Below are 18,223 nucleotides of genomic sequence, written 5' to 3'. Positions count from 1 at the left end.
CTTAAATGTGAATATTTTCTGTTTTCTTTACTCCTCTATGACAGTAAACTGTATATCTTTGAGTTGAGGACAAAACGAGACATTTGAGGACGTCATCTTGGGATTTAAGAAACACTTGGTGCCTTCAAATGGGGTCGTGTTTACCGTGTTCACGAGAAGAATCCATATGTACGCCCTGCCAGAAATGGCGGAGGCCATAGAAGTTCATTTTTCGGTACATATTAAGCTAATATATCGTAATTTTAGCCGTAAATTGGTTTTCTTAGTCATTTTATTATAGGTCTGAGGAAAATTTTCAGCCTCATCTTTTTTGTCCGTCATTCTGCCTTTGCATTTACTGCTTTAGTGGATCATTAAAGCCCCGTTTGTTGTAATCGCAACAGAAACCAAAAAAGGAAATAAGGGGAAATGTATAGCTGTATGAATTCTGGTAAACAGAAGGGTTCGCTGATATTATTCTCTCCTCTCTGTGGGTGAAAATGCTCAGAAACTTCACAGTATGCGATCAGAGACAAGATGATTTATTACACTTCCTGAAAACCTACCATTAGTCATAGCAATGTATATACTGTAAATGTATGTGTGTGTTTAGGCGTTTGCTACAGAAAAGCTCGGCTTTGCTTGTTAAATGTGGGATGAAAAGGATCAGGTCTAAACAACCTCATTTGCCACTTCACATTTGGATGATCTTGAAAAATTTCACAGAGCTGGAATGATGTCTGCAGAAAACCTCCGAATGAATCATGTACAAAATAGGAATAAACACATCTATAAGCATACATGGGAGCTAGGTAAATAAGCCACTTTGCTTTCACAGCCCTACGAAACTGAAGCATTTCACACAGCCGACTAAAAATACACAGTTTTCTTTCTTTCTTTTTTTTTTGTTGTTGTTGTTTTACTACCCGCCCTCCTCTGAGCTCACTATGAAACTTGAGGCTGAGGAAGGGAGGGTCATCCGGGAACATAGCGAGTGGAAACTCCTCCCAAAGCCTGGGGGAGGGGTTTCTAAGGCACATAAAAGCCCAGGAGAGAGAGCAAAACCTAACTTGACTTTAGACTGGACACAGGTATCAACAGGAGTCAACCTGAGCTGAATCTTCTTCTTTTGGTCAAAGGGGTACAGCATGTCCGAAATGCTCGACGACATTTTCACGAAGGTGAGTCGAAGTTTAGGATTTCTTTTTCATTTTTGTTTTGGAAAAAAAAAAAAAAGTCTTCATGAAGTCGGAATGGGTCGAGCTCTGACACTCCTCTCGCAAAGCGGTTGTTTATTCCTGAACGTGTTATTGCTCCGTGAATCACTGATTTGACAGTGAATTGTTTGAACCGAGTTTAGTCACAGAGGACTTCTTCAGTTTAAAGAGATAATGACATAAGGGAGATAAGTCAGCGCTGGGTCGTTTGTTTCTTCAATTCCAATCTCATCAGAATATTCATGAGAAATAGAAAACAGTATGCTTGTAAATGGGCAGATAAAATGTTTGGTACTGTACAGTTTTCTTTTTCTTTTTAATGATTGCCTTCTTAATGACTTTGTTTGGAATTTTTTTTGTCTCATTTTTGTCTTTAAAAAAAGAAAAGATCTTAAATATGAACCTGTTCTAGCATAAGTTTTGCTGGATAAAAGACTAACTTGAAATAGATTTGTTGTAGAAAGTAAAATATGAAAAATATGGAGCATACTGCTTTGAAATGAGTAGTGTCAAGGTCTGTATAGTAACTGTGTTAACTCTCTGTTACAGAACTTTAGGAACCTGGCCGTGGATGACGCCTTGCAGTCTCAACTCAAAGGCCCGGGGCAGAATCGTCTAAACCACTCAACCTCCTTCTTCTCTCCCCCCTCCCCTCCCGCCTCCTCGAGCCACAGCCTGAGCACTGAGCATGTTAACAACAACGACGGCCATTTCTGGTCATCCAACATCTGGAGCCAGGGCCCTGTCTCCAAACCCAAGCAGCCCCCCTTCAGACCCGACCGCTCCATGAGCCTGACCGAGTCCAGCAGCAGCCTGCTCTCCTCCTTCGGACAGCTGAAGAACCTCGAGGCTTTTCCCTCTGCCGCTACCGTGGCTCCGCCGCCGGGCTTCCCTCCCTCGTCCTCCCTCCAGCCCCAGGTTCAACCATTGGTCGCACCCAATCGTTACAAGACGGAGCTGTGCCGTGGCTTCCAGGAGACTGGCAGCTGCAAGTATGGCAGTAAGTGCCAGTTTGCCCATGGCGAGGCGGAGCTGCGTGGACTGTTCCGCCACCCCAAGTACAAGACGGAGCCCTGCAGAACCTTCTACAACTTTGGCTACTGCCCCTACGGCTCACGCTGCCACTTCATCCATGAGGACAAAATCAACGGAGCTCCGTTATCAACTGCCAAATTCCAGAATCAACCACCCCTCGGTGGTCAGAATCCACGCCACATGCTGCGCCAGAGTGTCAGCTTTGCCGGGTTCCTGGGCTCTTCACGCTGCTCTCCTCCTCCGTCATTCCCTTCATCCTTCAACGATCCTAACCTGGGCTTCAGCCGTGCTCCCTCCGTTTCTCCACCTCCCGCTGATCTCCTCTCCCCAGTGTTTGGAGACTCCCTGCAGCGGGAGGCAGCTGCATTCCAGTTTGGCAACAATCATACCCGCGCCAGCGCCGGAGACATCCACAATATCCCTCTGATCATGGAGCCAAAGGCCTCACGCTGTGTGTGTGGCCACGGGAATAACTTTAACAGCAATAACAGCAGAGCCTTCGCCGGCATGGACGACGGGCACAACCAAGATGGCAGCATGCCGTTTCCCGGTCCCGGAGGCCACGGAGGATTCGTGAAGCCTGGTGGACTCCAGCGCTTCTCCTCCGAGGACTCCCTGGAGGACAGCTACAGCAGCAGCAGCGGAGGTTCCAGTGGAACCGAATCTCCAACGTTCGACGCAGCCAGCAAGAGGCTCACTGTGTTCGAACGCCTGTCCCTGTCCGACTAAAACGGATCCAAAAGGGAAGAGAACTGACACCTTTAACTGCGTCTGTTAATCTGGACTTTCTTCAGAACCAGAACTGATCAGGACAAGTCAACTTTTGACACAATAACACTTAAAAGTTCTTAATTTATGTTTGTAAAAATGGAACTTGGAAAAACTAGTACCCAAATGTTATCAGACTCTATTTTTATACTTAAAAGAATATTGTGTAGCCTCTTAGACCTTTGTATGTGGTCTTCCATAAAGATTAACTCTGCAGGTCTTGACAGTACCAGCAAGTAGTCTGGTTCATACTTACCGTAAATCTCTAGTGAACAAAGTGGCTTATCTTAACTGATAATCATTAATTGCTGTGCCTTAGATTCTCCCTGCCACGTAGGCTATTTACTATTGGTGCCACAAACAGTATGTTTGATTCAGTAGCCTTAAATCAGTGAGACCTGACCTGTGTCATTGATGCCATTTTATCTGTGATATGCACTTTACAGCTAATCCAAAATGGGACAAATCTCCCAGTAGCATTCAACCAAAGCTTCATACTTCACTCTGCTCTTTGTGTGTGTGTGTGTATGTATGTGTGCCTGTATATGTGCATGTGTGGGTGTGTGTGTGTAACCATTTTCCTGAGACCTGGGGTGCAAGCATGAATAAGTTGCAGAGTGCTGAAAGATCAAAGTGTGATAACCGAGAAAATGTATGTCAGTATATATCTGCATCCTGACACACTTTAATTCTGTAAAACATTCTTTCTAAGATGCACCCCGTCTTTTATCGTCCCGTTTGTCTGACAACCTGGTTCAGGGACTTTAACACCACAGTATTCCTTTTTGGTATTGGTTGCCTCGTGTTGTTTAACTTAAAACTAATATATTTATTATGATATTTATTTGTGTTTAAAGAAAAACTAAAAATGTATTTTGTACTTTATTTATGGAGAAATATTTCAACGTCTGTGAAATACCAATGTGAGAAAAAAGCAGTAAAAAAGAGAATGTTATATTTTTAATTGCCTGAAAGGGACAAAATAAATTTCTGAATAAAGAAATGAATGTATTCTTTTCTCTCTGACTCCAATTTGTCATCTTGCTCACATTAATCATAACTTGCATCTTCACATACACAGTTTATTAACTTACCCATATTTGGAGATTTGAGGGTAATTTCAGGGTAGTTAGAGGTATACTTTGCCTTGAATGTGGGATGTTATTAATACTAACGTATAATTGAATTGATGTGTTGATACAGTCAACAATATTGGCCCTATGTTGTAAACAAATGGTTGCACGAAAAAAATTATAATTTTCAACCTCTCAAGGAACTCTTTTTTTCAGCAGTTTATTAAATTAGTGAACTGATTTTTGACTGAAAGTAAAAATATTTTTTTTTGCAATTTTAAATACATTCAGTATTTGATTTAGTATACCTATTACAGGTTACATACACAGAAACAGAGAAAGAATAACCTGCATGTGGAACTCTGAGCTATTGTTTCTCTCTCCTCTGTGTTTTGTGTCATACAGTGTCTTTGTTGTGTATACAGGAGATGACATCATAGGTAGCACGTACACATATTATCACATCGTTTTTCAATCCTCAGGTAAAAGATGTGATGCTTTGAAATGATAGCTTTGGATCTCCAAAAATATGATTTAAAACAAAACATGTATGTTTAAATAAGTACACATTGAATATCAGGTCCAAAACAACAACCGATCAAGAGTAGGTACCAGTGTTGGGAGTTCACAAGCAAGCACTATGATGGAAAAATCTAAAAAATTATTGAAATTCCAGGTCAAGATGAGACTGAGGGTCAGGGAGGAGACCAATAAGCAAAAGAAATACCAAATGTCATGGGCCAAGTTTGGGCTAAATTTCAGAGATGCCAAAGAAAGCCAGTTCTGGATAAAATATACACCTTGATTGGAGTAAAGCTGCAACGATTAATCAATAAGTTGTTATTACTATTAAATTAATCGCCAACTTTTTTGATAATCGATTAATCAGCTTGAGTAATTAAAAAAAAAAAAGTAAAAATTCTCTGATTCCAGCTTCTTAAATGTGAATATTTTCTGGTTTCTTTCCTCCTCTATGACAGTACACTGAATATCTTTGAGTTGTGGACAAAACAAGACATTCAAGGACATCATCTTGGGCTTTGGGAAACACTGATCAACAATTTTCATCATTTTATAGACCAAATAACTTATCTATTAATTGAGATAATAATCAACTGATTAATCGAAAATAAAAATAATCGTTAGTTGCAGTCCTAACCTGGATGGAAAGAAATCTGCTGTTTCTACCAGAAGCTGGGCTCTCGCTTAACATCATCACGGATCTACATCCCTGTTGAACAGCGTCCTCGCATCCCAAAATTAAGTTTATCATGCAATTTCGTAATCTAAGAAAGAAAACATCCAGAAATGGAATGAACAGATAGTTCATGATTGAAAATAGTCTCCCTGGCTACAGACCTAGGATAACTCGACTTTAGTCATGGGCCGACACTCATCAACCAACTCATCCGGCTGTACTCGAGTAAAACAATGGGGAAGAATGAGGGGAAATCCCAAAATCTACTTTATAAAGTTTCATTAACAACTCAGCTATAATCAGTGTAGGGATGACACAAATGCTTCAAAGCTTTGTATTTCCAACCATTGTCATGGTAAATCCAAAATCAGTATTCAAATGCTTTGTTTATTATATATATAAGTAAGTAATGATAAAGTATAAATCACAAAGTAGACCATGAAATAAGGAATAATCCCACAACATTATTCATTATTCATCATTCATTATTATTAGTTATTCTCAGATGCCACTGTCCCGGGCATTGAAATGGGGGAGATGGAGACAGACAGACAGACAGAAGAACATGTCGCACCGCAAAGCTTTCGAATACCGTCAGAGATTTCTCACCAAAGCTTCGAAGCCCAAAAAGTGGTATTCTGGACAGCCCTAAATCAGTGCTAAAAGGACTTCCACAAAACACTGCCTACATTTGATTTTCTATATTTTAGAAACAAGCTAAAACATGTTTTCTCTCGGTCACATCTGACATAATTTGCATATCATTTATTTCAATCAGTCAACAGTTAACCCCCAAGCTATGGGGTAACACATAGTGCTCTTTCTTCACTGGAAATTTCCAGCAGCTGTCGCCTCCAGCTCTCAACAGATTTGACTGATGTGCTTCCTGAACTGAATTACCAAATTTCAGAGCCTAAATGATAGGAACTGTTATGGACAGTGGTCATAGGGTTGTGTAAGGCACATTTATAAGTTAAGCAGAAGTTCATGAAAACCCCCTGTTGCAATTTCCACTTTAAACTTCCAGTGCGATCTTGTGTTGAGCAACCGGCCATCACAGCCACCGCCCCAAACACGCTGTCAAAGCACTGGATTCTGTGCAGCAAGGCTGTAAAATGTTTGTCGCAGTAATAGTGTCTAGATGTAAAACAAAAGGCCCTTATGAAAAACCGGAAGATGAGTTGTTGCATTATAGTCTTAAATGTGTCTGAGACATTTGATACGAGTTACACTCGACATTGTCAAACAATGACTAATCTGCAACAGACATTTAAAGTAACTCTGCCAGGTCTGGATAGTGCAGTTTGTTGAGATAAACACGCCTCCGGAAGTCTGTGGAAGTTCTTTTGAATCAGATCAATCTGCTGGTGAATTTTTCCAGAACTTCAGTCCCAAAGTAATGGGCAGGGGAAGTTTTTCTTTACAATGGTACACTGGGGATGCTTCTTAATAACTTGTATTACTCATTCTTATTCTGTAACATTACAAACATATTACGGAGGGGAGGTTTTATACCTCAGCCGTTTGGTTCAGTTCAAATAATCTCTTGTATTTTTGCCCGTTGGCAAAATAAGAACATTTTCCAAAATGTGTATGCTATCCAATCCACCTACATAAAGCAATTATCTAAGATCATTTGGTAACCATGGTGACGTAAACATATCAAGATGCGAGTGCCAGGATTTCCCACAATATTTTTATCAGGGAGTGGCACTAGAAACAAACAAAGGTGTGTTGTGGTAGTGTCTTATTTTGAAAGTTCGGAAGTTCCTCAGAAAAACGTGAGTAAAACTTAAGCAGTGATCACGTTTTCTTAAAATATCACAGCAACCATTTCCACTTCATATTTTTGTGATCAATGATTTATTACTTTGTACTTAAAATAAAATACAAGGGTCAGTAATTTTGTTCCTTTCAGGTGACTTTAGTATTATGGTGATTCTAATGGTATACCAATCCCAATACTACGCACATATACAATACCATGCTCACACTTTGCGCAGGGGAGTAATGTAACAAATCCTATTTCCCTTATCATATTGCGGCATATGTGTTTCTGTCCTTTGTCTCTATGTCCATCATTGTTTATGACAGATGATATCGAGTTGCAGTCTCAGCTCATGAGCAAATATTTCTTTATTTGCTTCGTTTCGCTTTTGACCACTAGACAGGGATGAAAAACACCACAAGGCACAGCGGAGGATAGCAGTCAGAAAAAAAGTATTTTCAATACTTGGTTCGTTTGTAATAAGTCAGTGTGACCACAAAATATACGAGTACTTAAAAAGAACAATGCATTGCTTCGTTTTTTCTTTAGTCCAACCCAGAGACCCAAACTACATCCTTAGGGGTCTTTTCACCCATGTTAATGTCTACCACATGTTGTTTGTCTATGCTAAGTGTGCTATGTGGGCCTATACAGATATACACATGTCCTGTGATCAGAAATATTCTCTCAAAGCAGTCTCTTGGCACAATTTCCATATGACACTTGGTAAAGTCCTGTATCACACCTTTATATGACAAGCCGCATTTGGCACAAACAGAAAAGTTAAGCTGCTAAGCTTTTAAAACTAAATTGAAAAATGCTAAATATGTCCTGTGCAGCCTTGCCATATAGTGTATTTTACGTACTGCTGAAAGATGCTTGATTCAGAATATCTGACTGGTTTAAGGACTGGATTTTAGACATTCAACAAACCTCAGCCGTGGCCACTACAGTGCATTGTGTCTTGTTCCCCTTTGGACCAATGGCAGGATGTGTTGCTATGGCGATGGACAATGACCACAAAGTGTAAACAGCCAAGACAAAAAGAAGGGACCAGTTTGTGTGTTTGTGTGTTCACCAATATTAACTTCCCAGCCCGTTCTATTAGACCAGACTGGTTAAAGTTCACCGAACTCCTCTGCTCTTACATGACGAAATACTGTAGATTCATTATCAAACTAACTTTAGGCGAAAATGTGGGGAAAACCAAATGAAACTCCTGGCATCACTGTTTAAGCTCTTCATTTTCTGCAACATATTTGAGGTATTAATTTCACTATTACCTACGTTTTGTTAATTTTAATTTCGTATCACCTCAACCTCGTTATTCAACCACTGCGAGGTCATTCTCTTAACACGGGCCTAACATCACCACCGCCGTCTGTGGAGCGGTTAATGATCAGCCACAAAGCTGCTGCTGTCAAATCTCTCTTTACCCAAGTCACCTGATCCTGAGCACTGCGCACACAACACACACACCTTAGAGATAAAGTCCAAACCTGGGTGGAGATCTATTAAAGCAATTACATATTATGTCGTCTAAAGGTGAGAAGGAGACAGAGATACTCTTATCCAAAGAGTTAAGCAACAGTTACAAAAGGACAAAACAGGCATTCATGCATCTCATAACAAAGAACATCAGGGAGTTTGTTCTGGAGGGACAAACTAGAGCAAAGTAAGGGTCGGTAGAAGATGAGTTGACCTTTTCAAACTGAGCAGATAAGAAGCAAAAACTGAGTAGTGACGGAGAGACAAGAAGGATTAAAAGATTAAGCAAAAGCAGATAAGAAAAGGTGAAACTTCAGCGTCCTGGGGAAAACAAATTTAAGTTGGTGAAGAGTGTGAATTTGTTCTTATCATCGGGTAAAAGGAGGAGTTTCTGTCAGCAATCTGCTGCCAAAGAGTTACTGCTCGTCAGGCCAGTTCTGTTGGAACTTTTCAACCTGAAGCAATCAGCAGCCATGATTGGATAAATCATCCAGAAACCACACGTACAGTCACATTCCTACCTGCAAAATGTGCTTATGTGTGCACATGTTTTCGTGCGTATACTTGATTTTTACAGCTCCTTAAAACCTCCCTCTCTTTCTGTCATAACCTACGGATTAAGAATTGACGGTTGAGTAATCTTTCAACCCCAAACCTTCGTCAACCATTCATGAGTGACAGAGTACGTTATGTAACTTCTCCTTTGCCAACTAGGTCATTAGAACGCCCTACCTCTTTTTTTTCTTGGAAAAAAGATAAAAACCTGAGAGGTTAATGCACCTTAAAATACTTAGAAACAGGTAATTTGAGCTTTGTCCCAATGCTCCCCCTTAAAACCCCCCTCTTCATTTGGGAGTTTCCTGCAGTTTGGAGTGGCCTTGAAAAAGGAGTGGTATGCTAACTCTACAGCAGAACGAAAGGCAAGTCATGATCACAATCTCTAAACACAAGCGACAAGCTCTGAAGGGTCACACAGTCTTATTCTTCTACCTGTGTTGTTTAACAGCCGTTGCATTACCGCCCTCCACTGTTCAAGATGTTATGGGTTTCCCATGATTCTTAGTGCGGAGTGCTGACAGTGGGCAAATCCGGGATCTGAGAAGCGAAGCCAATGAGGAAGTGTCTTAAACTTGCATTCTTTCTAACAGTCAGCAGGGGGCGACTCCTCTGGTTGCAAAAAGAAGTCTGATTGTATAGAAGTCTATGAGAAAATGACCCCACTTCTCTCTTGATTTATTACCTCAGTAAACATTGTAAATATGAGTTTATGGTCTCAATCTCTAGTTTCAAGTCTTCTTCAATACAGCATGATGTTCATTTACTAAATTATGGTCCCATTTAGAGTCAACTAGACCATAAAGCAGGGTATGCTTTAGGGCGTGGCTACCTTATGATTGACAGGTCATTACCATGGCATTGTGCGTGGGTGTAGTCCGTGTTTTCGTCTTAGAATTTTAACCCTTTCACAGTGTGTTTTCAGTTCATGAAAGTTAATTATAACCCGTTTGGTTGCCTAAAAATGTCTTATTCAGCATTTGGTTGTACTTAGCACCACCCTCTCGTGCCACTTCTGGTTGCAAAAAAACAAGATGGCGACGGCCAAATACCAAAACTGCTAAAATGCCAAACTCGTGGCTTCAAAACGGCAGTCCACAAACCAATGGGTGACGTCACAGTGACTACAGTTTAAGGGTGCTGATGACCAACATCAACAGCTTTGTTGAGTCACCACTATGATTCACATTCACGAGTAATCAGAAGGAAGGGAAGCATCTGTGTATGTCGTACATCTGAATAACTGAGGAAACTAAAGATTTGGGAAAGACCCTTTCAAATAATATAATTTCTTTTGTTTTTAAATTAATTGGCTACCTGATTCGGGAAGCCGTTACAATTGCTTCTGATTATTTTTAAAGCAAAACCTAAATGAGTAATCCATTTCACTAACTGATACAGGCTATTATCTATAAGCATATAGCTCAAGCATCGCTAACCCTTAGCTTTTTATCGTTTATCCACAGCTGCACTCATTTTGAATACCAGACGCTGATTGCAGTGTGTCTAAATGACTCATTGATGATCAATGATACATTTTTCCCCTAAACATCTAATTTTACACACAAACAGGATGTATTATCTCAGCACATTTCATCAATACGCAACACCAAAACAGTAACAAATACTGAGTATGTCTTGACTATGCTGACTATCAGCTAACTGATTATGACTAAGCTTCTTATAAGTGCACAGCAAATAGACTGAAATGGGTAGAATGCAACTTCAATGTTTAAAGGAGCAGTGTGTAGGATTAAGTGACATCTAGTGGTGAGGTTGCGGATTGAAACCTCTACCGTGTGCCAATAAGTGTGTAGGAGAACTAAGGTGGCCGACGTGAAAATGCGAATGGCCCTCTCTAGAGCCAGCTGTTGTAATAGTAGCGAAGGTCATTTGGACGATAGCAGATCCAGAGTGTGTGTGTACATGGGAAGAGAGTGGTGAAGCAAGAGAATGAGCGACGGCGAATGTGTGAGATGTTGTGAGCGAATAACAGAAGACAGAGTTAGTTTAGCTCTGAGAATATCAAGTGAATGTACAGTGGAAGTAGAAGTTTGTGCAGAAATAAATGCTGAAGCTCCTCAAGACCAAGAGGTTTGACAGGTAGCGACCTGTCAATCACAAGGTAGCCACACCCTATAGCATACCCTGCTTTTTGGTCTATTTGACTCTAAATGGGACCATAATTTACTAAATAGACATTATGCTGAATTGATGAAGACTTGAAACTAGTGATTGAGACCATAAACTCATGTTTACAATGTTTACTGAGAAAATAAATCAAGTGAGAAGTCGGGTCATTTTCTCAGTGAAATGACGCTCTGGAGCGAATAACGTTATCGTCTCCGGCCCAAGCAGGAAAAGCTAACAGTGGTTTGTCCGTTCTGGGCTACTGTAGAGACATGGAGGCGGACTCTGTGAAGAGGACCCGCTCCGTATGTAGATATAAACAACTCATTCTAAGCTAATGTAAACACAACAATTCTTATTTTCAGGTGATTATACACTAAAGGAAACATACTTATTAATATCATATTCCATTTCTCAGTCAGTTGATCCCCCCTAATTGTACACACTGTTCCTTTAAGTTGCTTTTTAGGGACAAAGCAGAATGTAGTCGACATGATACACGGCCCATAGCCTGTTGTGCATCTACAGAAATCTGCTTATCCAGCCATGCACCAAAACAAACATCACTCCCTCTGCTAACCTACATATTTATGTATTTAGCTAGAAGGGTGAGGAGGAGAGACCCGGAGAAATTAAGAAGAAATAGCAGCGTCAGTAAGTCAGTCTTGGCAGGGAAGGAAGGAGGAAATATTTGAGAAGTGACATCACAGCCACGGAGTGGAAGTGCAATCCTTTTATAGCCATGTTCTCTCTCTCTGCCACATTCCTCAGCTACAGAACTCAATCAACTCCTCCTCCTGCCCTCTTTTCCTCCGACTTCACTCCCGCGCTAGGCTGAGCGGTGTGACGCAAAAGCAGGGAACAAGGGGGAGGAGACGGAGGGGGAGGAAGGGGCGGATGGAGGGGGAGGAGGAGGAGGAGGAGGAAGGGGGAGAGGGTTGGTAAACGCTGTGAGGGAGAAGGCAGAAAAATTCCCTGAACTCCCCCCTCCGAGCCCTCCCCATGATCACTTCTCTTTTCCTTTCACTCCACTCTTCCTCTCTCCACTTTTCCTTTCACTGGCCGGTGTGATTTGGCACAGGCGGTCGACCTGGAGGAGTTCATGACAAACTTCTCAATTCACAGGAACACCTTTCATTAAGTTACTAATGGGTCTTGAAAATCCCTGCTATTCCCAGAAAGGCCTCAAGGGAGGCCTCTTTATTGTAAATCAAACAACCTCTAACAATCCCTGTGCTGTGCATTTAAGTCACCCATGGAGAGTTGTGTTCATTTTCACTGAGATTAACAACCTTTGCATGTTAAAGTGAGGAGACATGACGTGAAAAAGTGAAAAGCTCTTCCATATATTATAATCTAATTGCTGTGCTCTTCCTATTTTACAAAACAAGAAGTGAATCTAGAGGAGTATGTGCGAACTGATCTGAAAAAGCAGAAACAGCAACCATGGGCTGTGGCGCAGATATAAAAAACAAGATGTATAACTTGGATGGCAGGCAGCCTTCTGTAAAACTATGATCATACCGGAGTTTCAACTGATTTATGAAGACATGAAAGGTGCACCAATATACTGTATTTACACAAATCAAATCACCAGTCATTGATACAAGAAGTGTTTCTTTAAATGCTATAACATTCCCCTTTGGCAAATGTCCTCAGATTTTAGACACCGAACAATAATAATATTGAGAAACAAAGCAAGAAAACAAGCCAAACTAATTGTATTTTATATAAATGACGTCATAGAGAACACGAGCAGCATGTTTCTGTTCACCTTTACATGAGTTTCTGTGTAAATGCATGTTAAATTTCGCCCAAGCTGATATAGATTTTAAACACAAAAGCCTTCCCCGCTACACTGAACCGGGGACAAGATAAGTTTCTTTGACTGATGTGTTTGCTTTACCAGCGTCACTTCCTGTCAAACACAAGTTCATCTTGTGCTTTACATTTTATTTAACTGTCTGAATACATTTTGCTAACCCAAATCTCGATAAACTTGCTGGAGTGAAAGCACTCCTGCTTGTTTATTGTTCTAACATGATTAAAAGTCATTCAACTTTAGATCGCCTCCACATTTCCCTCGCGTCATGCGTGCCGCCCCTGTAAAGCCTCTCCCCCCACCTCAGGGGGGAAAACCAACCCTCAGTTTGACAACCACTTTGAGGCCCATGTTACGACACATTATGTTAGTAAGTCTAATAGATTAAATTAGTGTCTAATTTTGTGCCATAATTGTCAGACTTTTATAAACCGTAGTGTGATCAGTTGCATCAGATTGTTGAGCAGGAGAAGAAAGTCCCCGTCAGACAGTTTCACATCTGTTTGTGTTATTAAAGTCGATCTTTCACAACTGGCTGGCCCATACATGTTCACTGCACGCTTCCTGTTCACGCTCAAACCCAGTACACGCTTCTCCTTTTAGACTCCACACTTCCTGTTTTTAGGTCCTTTTCTTAATAAGGTAAGCTATGAAAAAAAAATTAGTACTGCGTCAGGGTGTTTATTAACAACAGATCTGTGACCTGCACATGAGAATAAAAACAGCTTTTTGTGATAAAGGTTAAATACCTGAGGAGAGGTTTAGTTTGGTTTTAAACTGTCCACTATGTAAATCAATTGAATAAAAATGTATATGACATATACAGTATCAAAAGGCTGCATTTTAATTAGCATGATTGATTATAGTTAGTGTAGTGTCTTTTTCCCCTGGAAGCAATTGTTGTATGGATTGGCACTTACAGCGTGGAGTGTGGACTGATATTAATAGTATACTAATAGTGATTTTAGTATTTGTAAAGTAGTGTATTTTGTCAGATTGATACCTTCTCATCTTCAACCGCTTTTCCGGGTCGGGTCGCGGGGGCAACAGCTCCAGTCGGGGACCCCAAACTTCCCTTTAACCAGCTCTGACTGGGGGATCCCGAGGTGTTCCCAGGCCAGTGTGGAGATATAATCTCTCCACCTAGTCCTGGGTCTTCCCCGTGGCCTCCTCCCAGCTGGTCGTGCCTATAACAACTCCCTAGGGAGGCGCCCAGGGGGCATCCTTACCAAATGCCCGAACCACCTCAGCTGCCTCCTTTCAACGCAAAGGAGTAGCGGCTCTACTCCGAGTCTCTCACGGATGACTGAGCTTCTCACCCTATCTCTAAGGGAGACGTGAAGTTTGATACCAAGTTTACGGTTTGGGTTCACTCTCACAGCTCTCATCACTGTTCCAGACCATAGAAGCGGATGTAGTCACCATGACGTCACCCATTGGTTTGTGAACTGCCGTTTTGAAGCCTCGAATACGGCATTTTGGCCGTCGTCATCTTGGTTTTTTGCAACCAGAAGGGACACGGGCGGGTGGAGCTCATTACAACCGAACGCTGAATAAGACTGTTTTAGCCGACCAAAAGGTTACAATTCACTTTCATGAACTGAAAACGCACTGTGAAAGGGTTAAAGTTCTAAGACGGAAATACGGACAACACTGTGGTAGCGACCTGTCAATCATAAGGTAGCCACACCCTAAAGCATACCCTGCTTTACGGTCTATTTGACTCTAAATGGGAGCATAATTTACTAAATGAACATCATGCTGTATTGAAGAAGACTTGAAACTAGCGATTGAGACCATAAACTCATGTTTACAATGTTTACTGAGGTAATAAATCAAGTGAGAAGTAGAGTCATTTTCTCATAGACTTCTATACAATCTGACTTCTTTTTGCAAACAGAGGAGTCACCCCCTGCTGGCTATTAGAAATAATGCAAGATTAAGGCACTTCTGCATTGACTTCACTTTTCAGACCTGGAGGTTGCCCACTGGTCCAGACGCAGCTGTATTCAGCAAAAACATATACCCACTGTACACTACCTGCTCAGCAGCAAACGGCACAAAGTTAGCACATGTAATGGCTGATAATGGAGCATTTAGCAGCTATTTAGCAGATAATCTTCTCAGGAGACGGTAGAAACAACACCAGGGTTATAAAGGAGAGTGAATATTAGACTCAAATTTATTAGGTGTCCAAAAACATGCTGATTTTACTAAGTATCTGCTGGATGTCTAAATAAGCAATTGTTTGCTAACACATACGTCATATCAATTTCACAAGGTGATAATATGCCAATTTAGTCTTTACATCCTGTTTCCGCTGCCCTCAAGTTGCCAAAGAATTAGTTATTGCAGGTTTGAAGTTATGCTGAACAGCCTGGCTTAGCTCGCTCAGTGGATGTGAATGTGAAAGCAAATACACACGTACTAAGTTAGGTTAGGCTATATTTTCAGTTTACCACACAATTTAACACTTTCCAACAGCATAAAGATAAAAAAAGGAATCTGTGAGCTTGACTCTGGCTAAGTTGGAACAACTGTAGCTACAACTCCACAAAAAGCAAATCCTTTTCGTTTTATCAGATCATAAAAATCACTGGAAAAAAAGGCCTTATTTATGCAAACATTAGTGATGTACACAAACATACATCATCAGAAAACATTAAATATGTATTTTTTGCCTCCATTTAAACACAATTTTCCACTGTGTGACAATATTTTTTCTGTGGGTCACAGCTTTTATGACATTGTGATTTACGTCCTGATCCTCAGAAACACCAAAGCCTCGACGCTGAGGGAGCAGCATTAAAGCTCAGCTGCTTCTTGTCAGTGGAAGTGTTATTTTAGGTCCAGTGTTTTAGTTTTAAGCTAAAATCAGCAGTGGGCTTGCGGCCGCCGAGCCAATTCATGACACAGCACACACATCTTAGCCTGGAGGACAATAGGCCTCTCTGTGAGGAAGCGCTCACACACATGTGCACATATACACACTGCTATGTTTATACAGGTGGGCAGAAGACGAAGTGGTTAGCGAGGTGTGTGTGTTTGTGTGCATGTGTGTGTGTGTGGTGAGTTTGGTTATTGAAAGGAAAGGAATGGATATGGCGTATGTGTGTTTAGCTTTGGCTTCCCTCCCAGGAATACATACCACAGTGACACTGGCAGTGCAGAGACCAGCAAAATTCCTTCTTATGAAAATAAGCATCAGAGAAACGTAGAGGAGAGGAGAGGAAACGAGAAGACCATAGAGGAAAGGAAATGAGAGGAGGAGAAGATGAAGGCAGTAGAGAGGAGCAAAATAAGGCATAAATGGACACACTCTCGTCCCTATAACGTATCCTCATACAACGGTTTGTTTGACGTCTTAAAAAAAGTTATTCCTCATTTTTTTGTGCGTTTTTCCTACAAATGTCCAGCAACACGTGACGCACATGTCCATATCCGCTAGTCTTTTCAAAATAAATGTCCGTCTTCACAGGAAAACAACTTGGTTAGGTTTAGGTAACTTAGTTAGGTTTGGGTTTAAATCACTCCAGAAGTGGTGTAACTTTCACAAGGGGTACGAACAGCGGTCTCCTGGGCAAAAGTCAGGTGTTTTTTGACCCACCCATCCACCCCGACCTCCTTCCTACACAGCGTTTGTACCCTTTCATACTTCCTGGTTCAATACCACAACACTATGAACACCTATACCCCAATAAGGGCTGGGTATCCATACTTGATACCTTTACGGTATTGACCAAAAAAACCTAGTACCAAGTTGTATCAAGAATTGTATTGTTTTGCTCGCAGCCAATCACCGCAAGCGTTCTTCGGTTTAATGCAACATGTGATTGGCCCAGTACTGCAGCAGCTACAACCCATACAGCCGGGACTGCCTGCCTGCATACGGCTCTGAACACAGAGGTTTCTGATCCGGTTTCTGCTAACAGCGCTAACAACAGTAACAGTGCTGACGGAGCTAACGGTTTTAATCTGGGGGGGGGGAACCGGAAGGTGGCCGTTGATTACTTGACTGCCAAGACACACACACAGCTTGCATTCACATGATGGGTATCGAATGAGGTACTCTATTGGTATTGGTATCACTTCCAGGGTACTGGTATTGGTACTGGCATCTTAATTTTTTTAAACGATACGCAGCCCTAGCACCCATCCAACGCAATGAATGCACCTAATGTGACCCAATTAATCTCAACTCAGGGTCTTCTTACTGGCTCTTCCTGAACTTCAACAATATCTCACGGTCTTCATGAGCAAATGGAACTGGCTCCCTTGTTATCATGGGAACTAAGTGTGGGACCTCAGTCACACAAGAAGTGGTTGTATATGAGGGAGATCATATCCCCAAATACACAACCACTGATTTGCTGATGAGAAGACCATGAGATGTGGTTGAAAGCTCTGAAAAAACCTGCTTGAGTTGAGGTTATTTTGTCACACATACTGATCCCAAAGGTCAAGAATTAACTTCCACATTCTACTTCAATATATCTACCCGTGTTCAATCAACACCTCTCCGTTGTATAAATACTACCTCCAGTAGTTTTGTATTGGACTGGATGAGACGTTGTGTCGTCCACCTGTGTAATGCAGCAAAGAGTACATACAGCATCACACTTACTGAATCCCCCTGTACACCCATACACCCTGTCTACCACTGGGATTTCTCAAACGGTGACAATGGATTGTCATAAGTAAGCAGCGGTCAAGAAATCACCGTTACAAGCAAACGAAACATGGTGTACGGCCGTCAACCACATGTGGTTCTGTTAGAGCTCATAATGGGAAGTTACAGATTCAAGGGTACATCTACGGTATGCATGCGTACATAGAGACGGGCTGAACTTTTGGGAAGTGACTTGTTGTGTGAGGTGGTGTCGCAGTACTGACGGCTGTATAAAAAGAGGAAGCAGAGATTCTGATGACGCTGGGCAGAGTGTTTGGCTAGCAGCTTATAACAAAGTGTTAACAAGCACTGGGGAAAAACTGACAGGGGATTTTCATGAGGTGCTCCCTCTCCTATTTGTTCCCAGGAGAATGCACCATAGTCTCTGGGCATGTTTTACCGCAGCTACACACAATGACATAATGTTTACACTACTCTGGCTAGAACGCTCTTTAAGAGACAGAGACTCACATCACCAAGAGACGCTCTCAAACAACAAGAAATACATGTATGTGTGGTAA

At 41.4% G+C, this 18,223-nt stretch overlaps 1 protein-coding gene across 1 annotated transcript; it reads left to right on the top strand.

Annotated features, from left to right (window-relative positions):
• Positions 1-1,007: 1,007 nt before the first annotated feature.
• On the top strand, positions 1,008-4,010 carry LOC141771526 (uncharacterized). Its single transcript, XM_074641904.1, has 2 exons — positions 1,008-1,160; positions 1,746-4,010. Exons 1-2 carry the CDS (start codon positions 1,128-1,130, stop codon positions 2,958-2,960), a joined length of 1,248 nt encoding a protein of 415 aa, XP_074498005.1. The 5' UTR covers positions 1,008-1,127; the 3' UTR covers positions 2,961-4,010.
• Positions 4,011-18,223: the final 14,213 nt, after the last annotated feature.

This window comes from Sebastes fasciatus, chromosome 7, assembly GCF_043250625.1.
Source record: "Sebastes fasciatus isolate fSebFas1 chromosome 7, fSebFas1.pri, whole genome shotgun sequence".
In the NCBI taxonomy this organism is placed as follows: domain Eukaryota; kingdom Metazoa; phylum Chordata; class Actinopteri; order Perciformes; family Sebastidae; genus Sebastes; species Sebastes fasciatus.
This window is presented reverse-complemented; position numbering and strand designations above follow the sequence as displayed.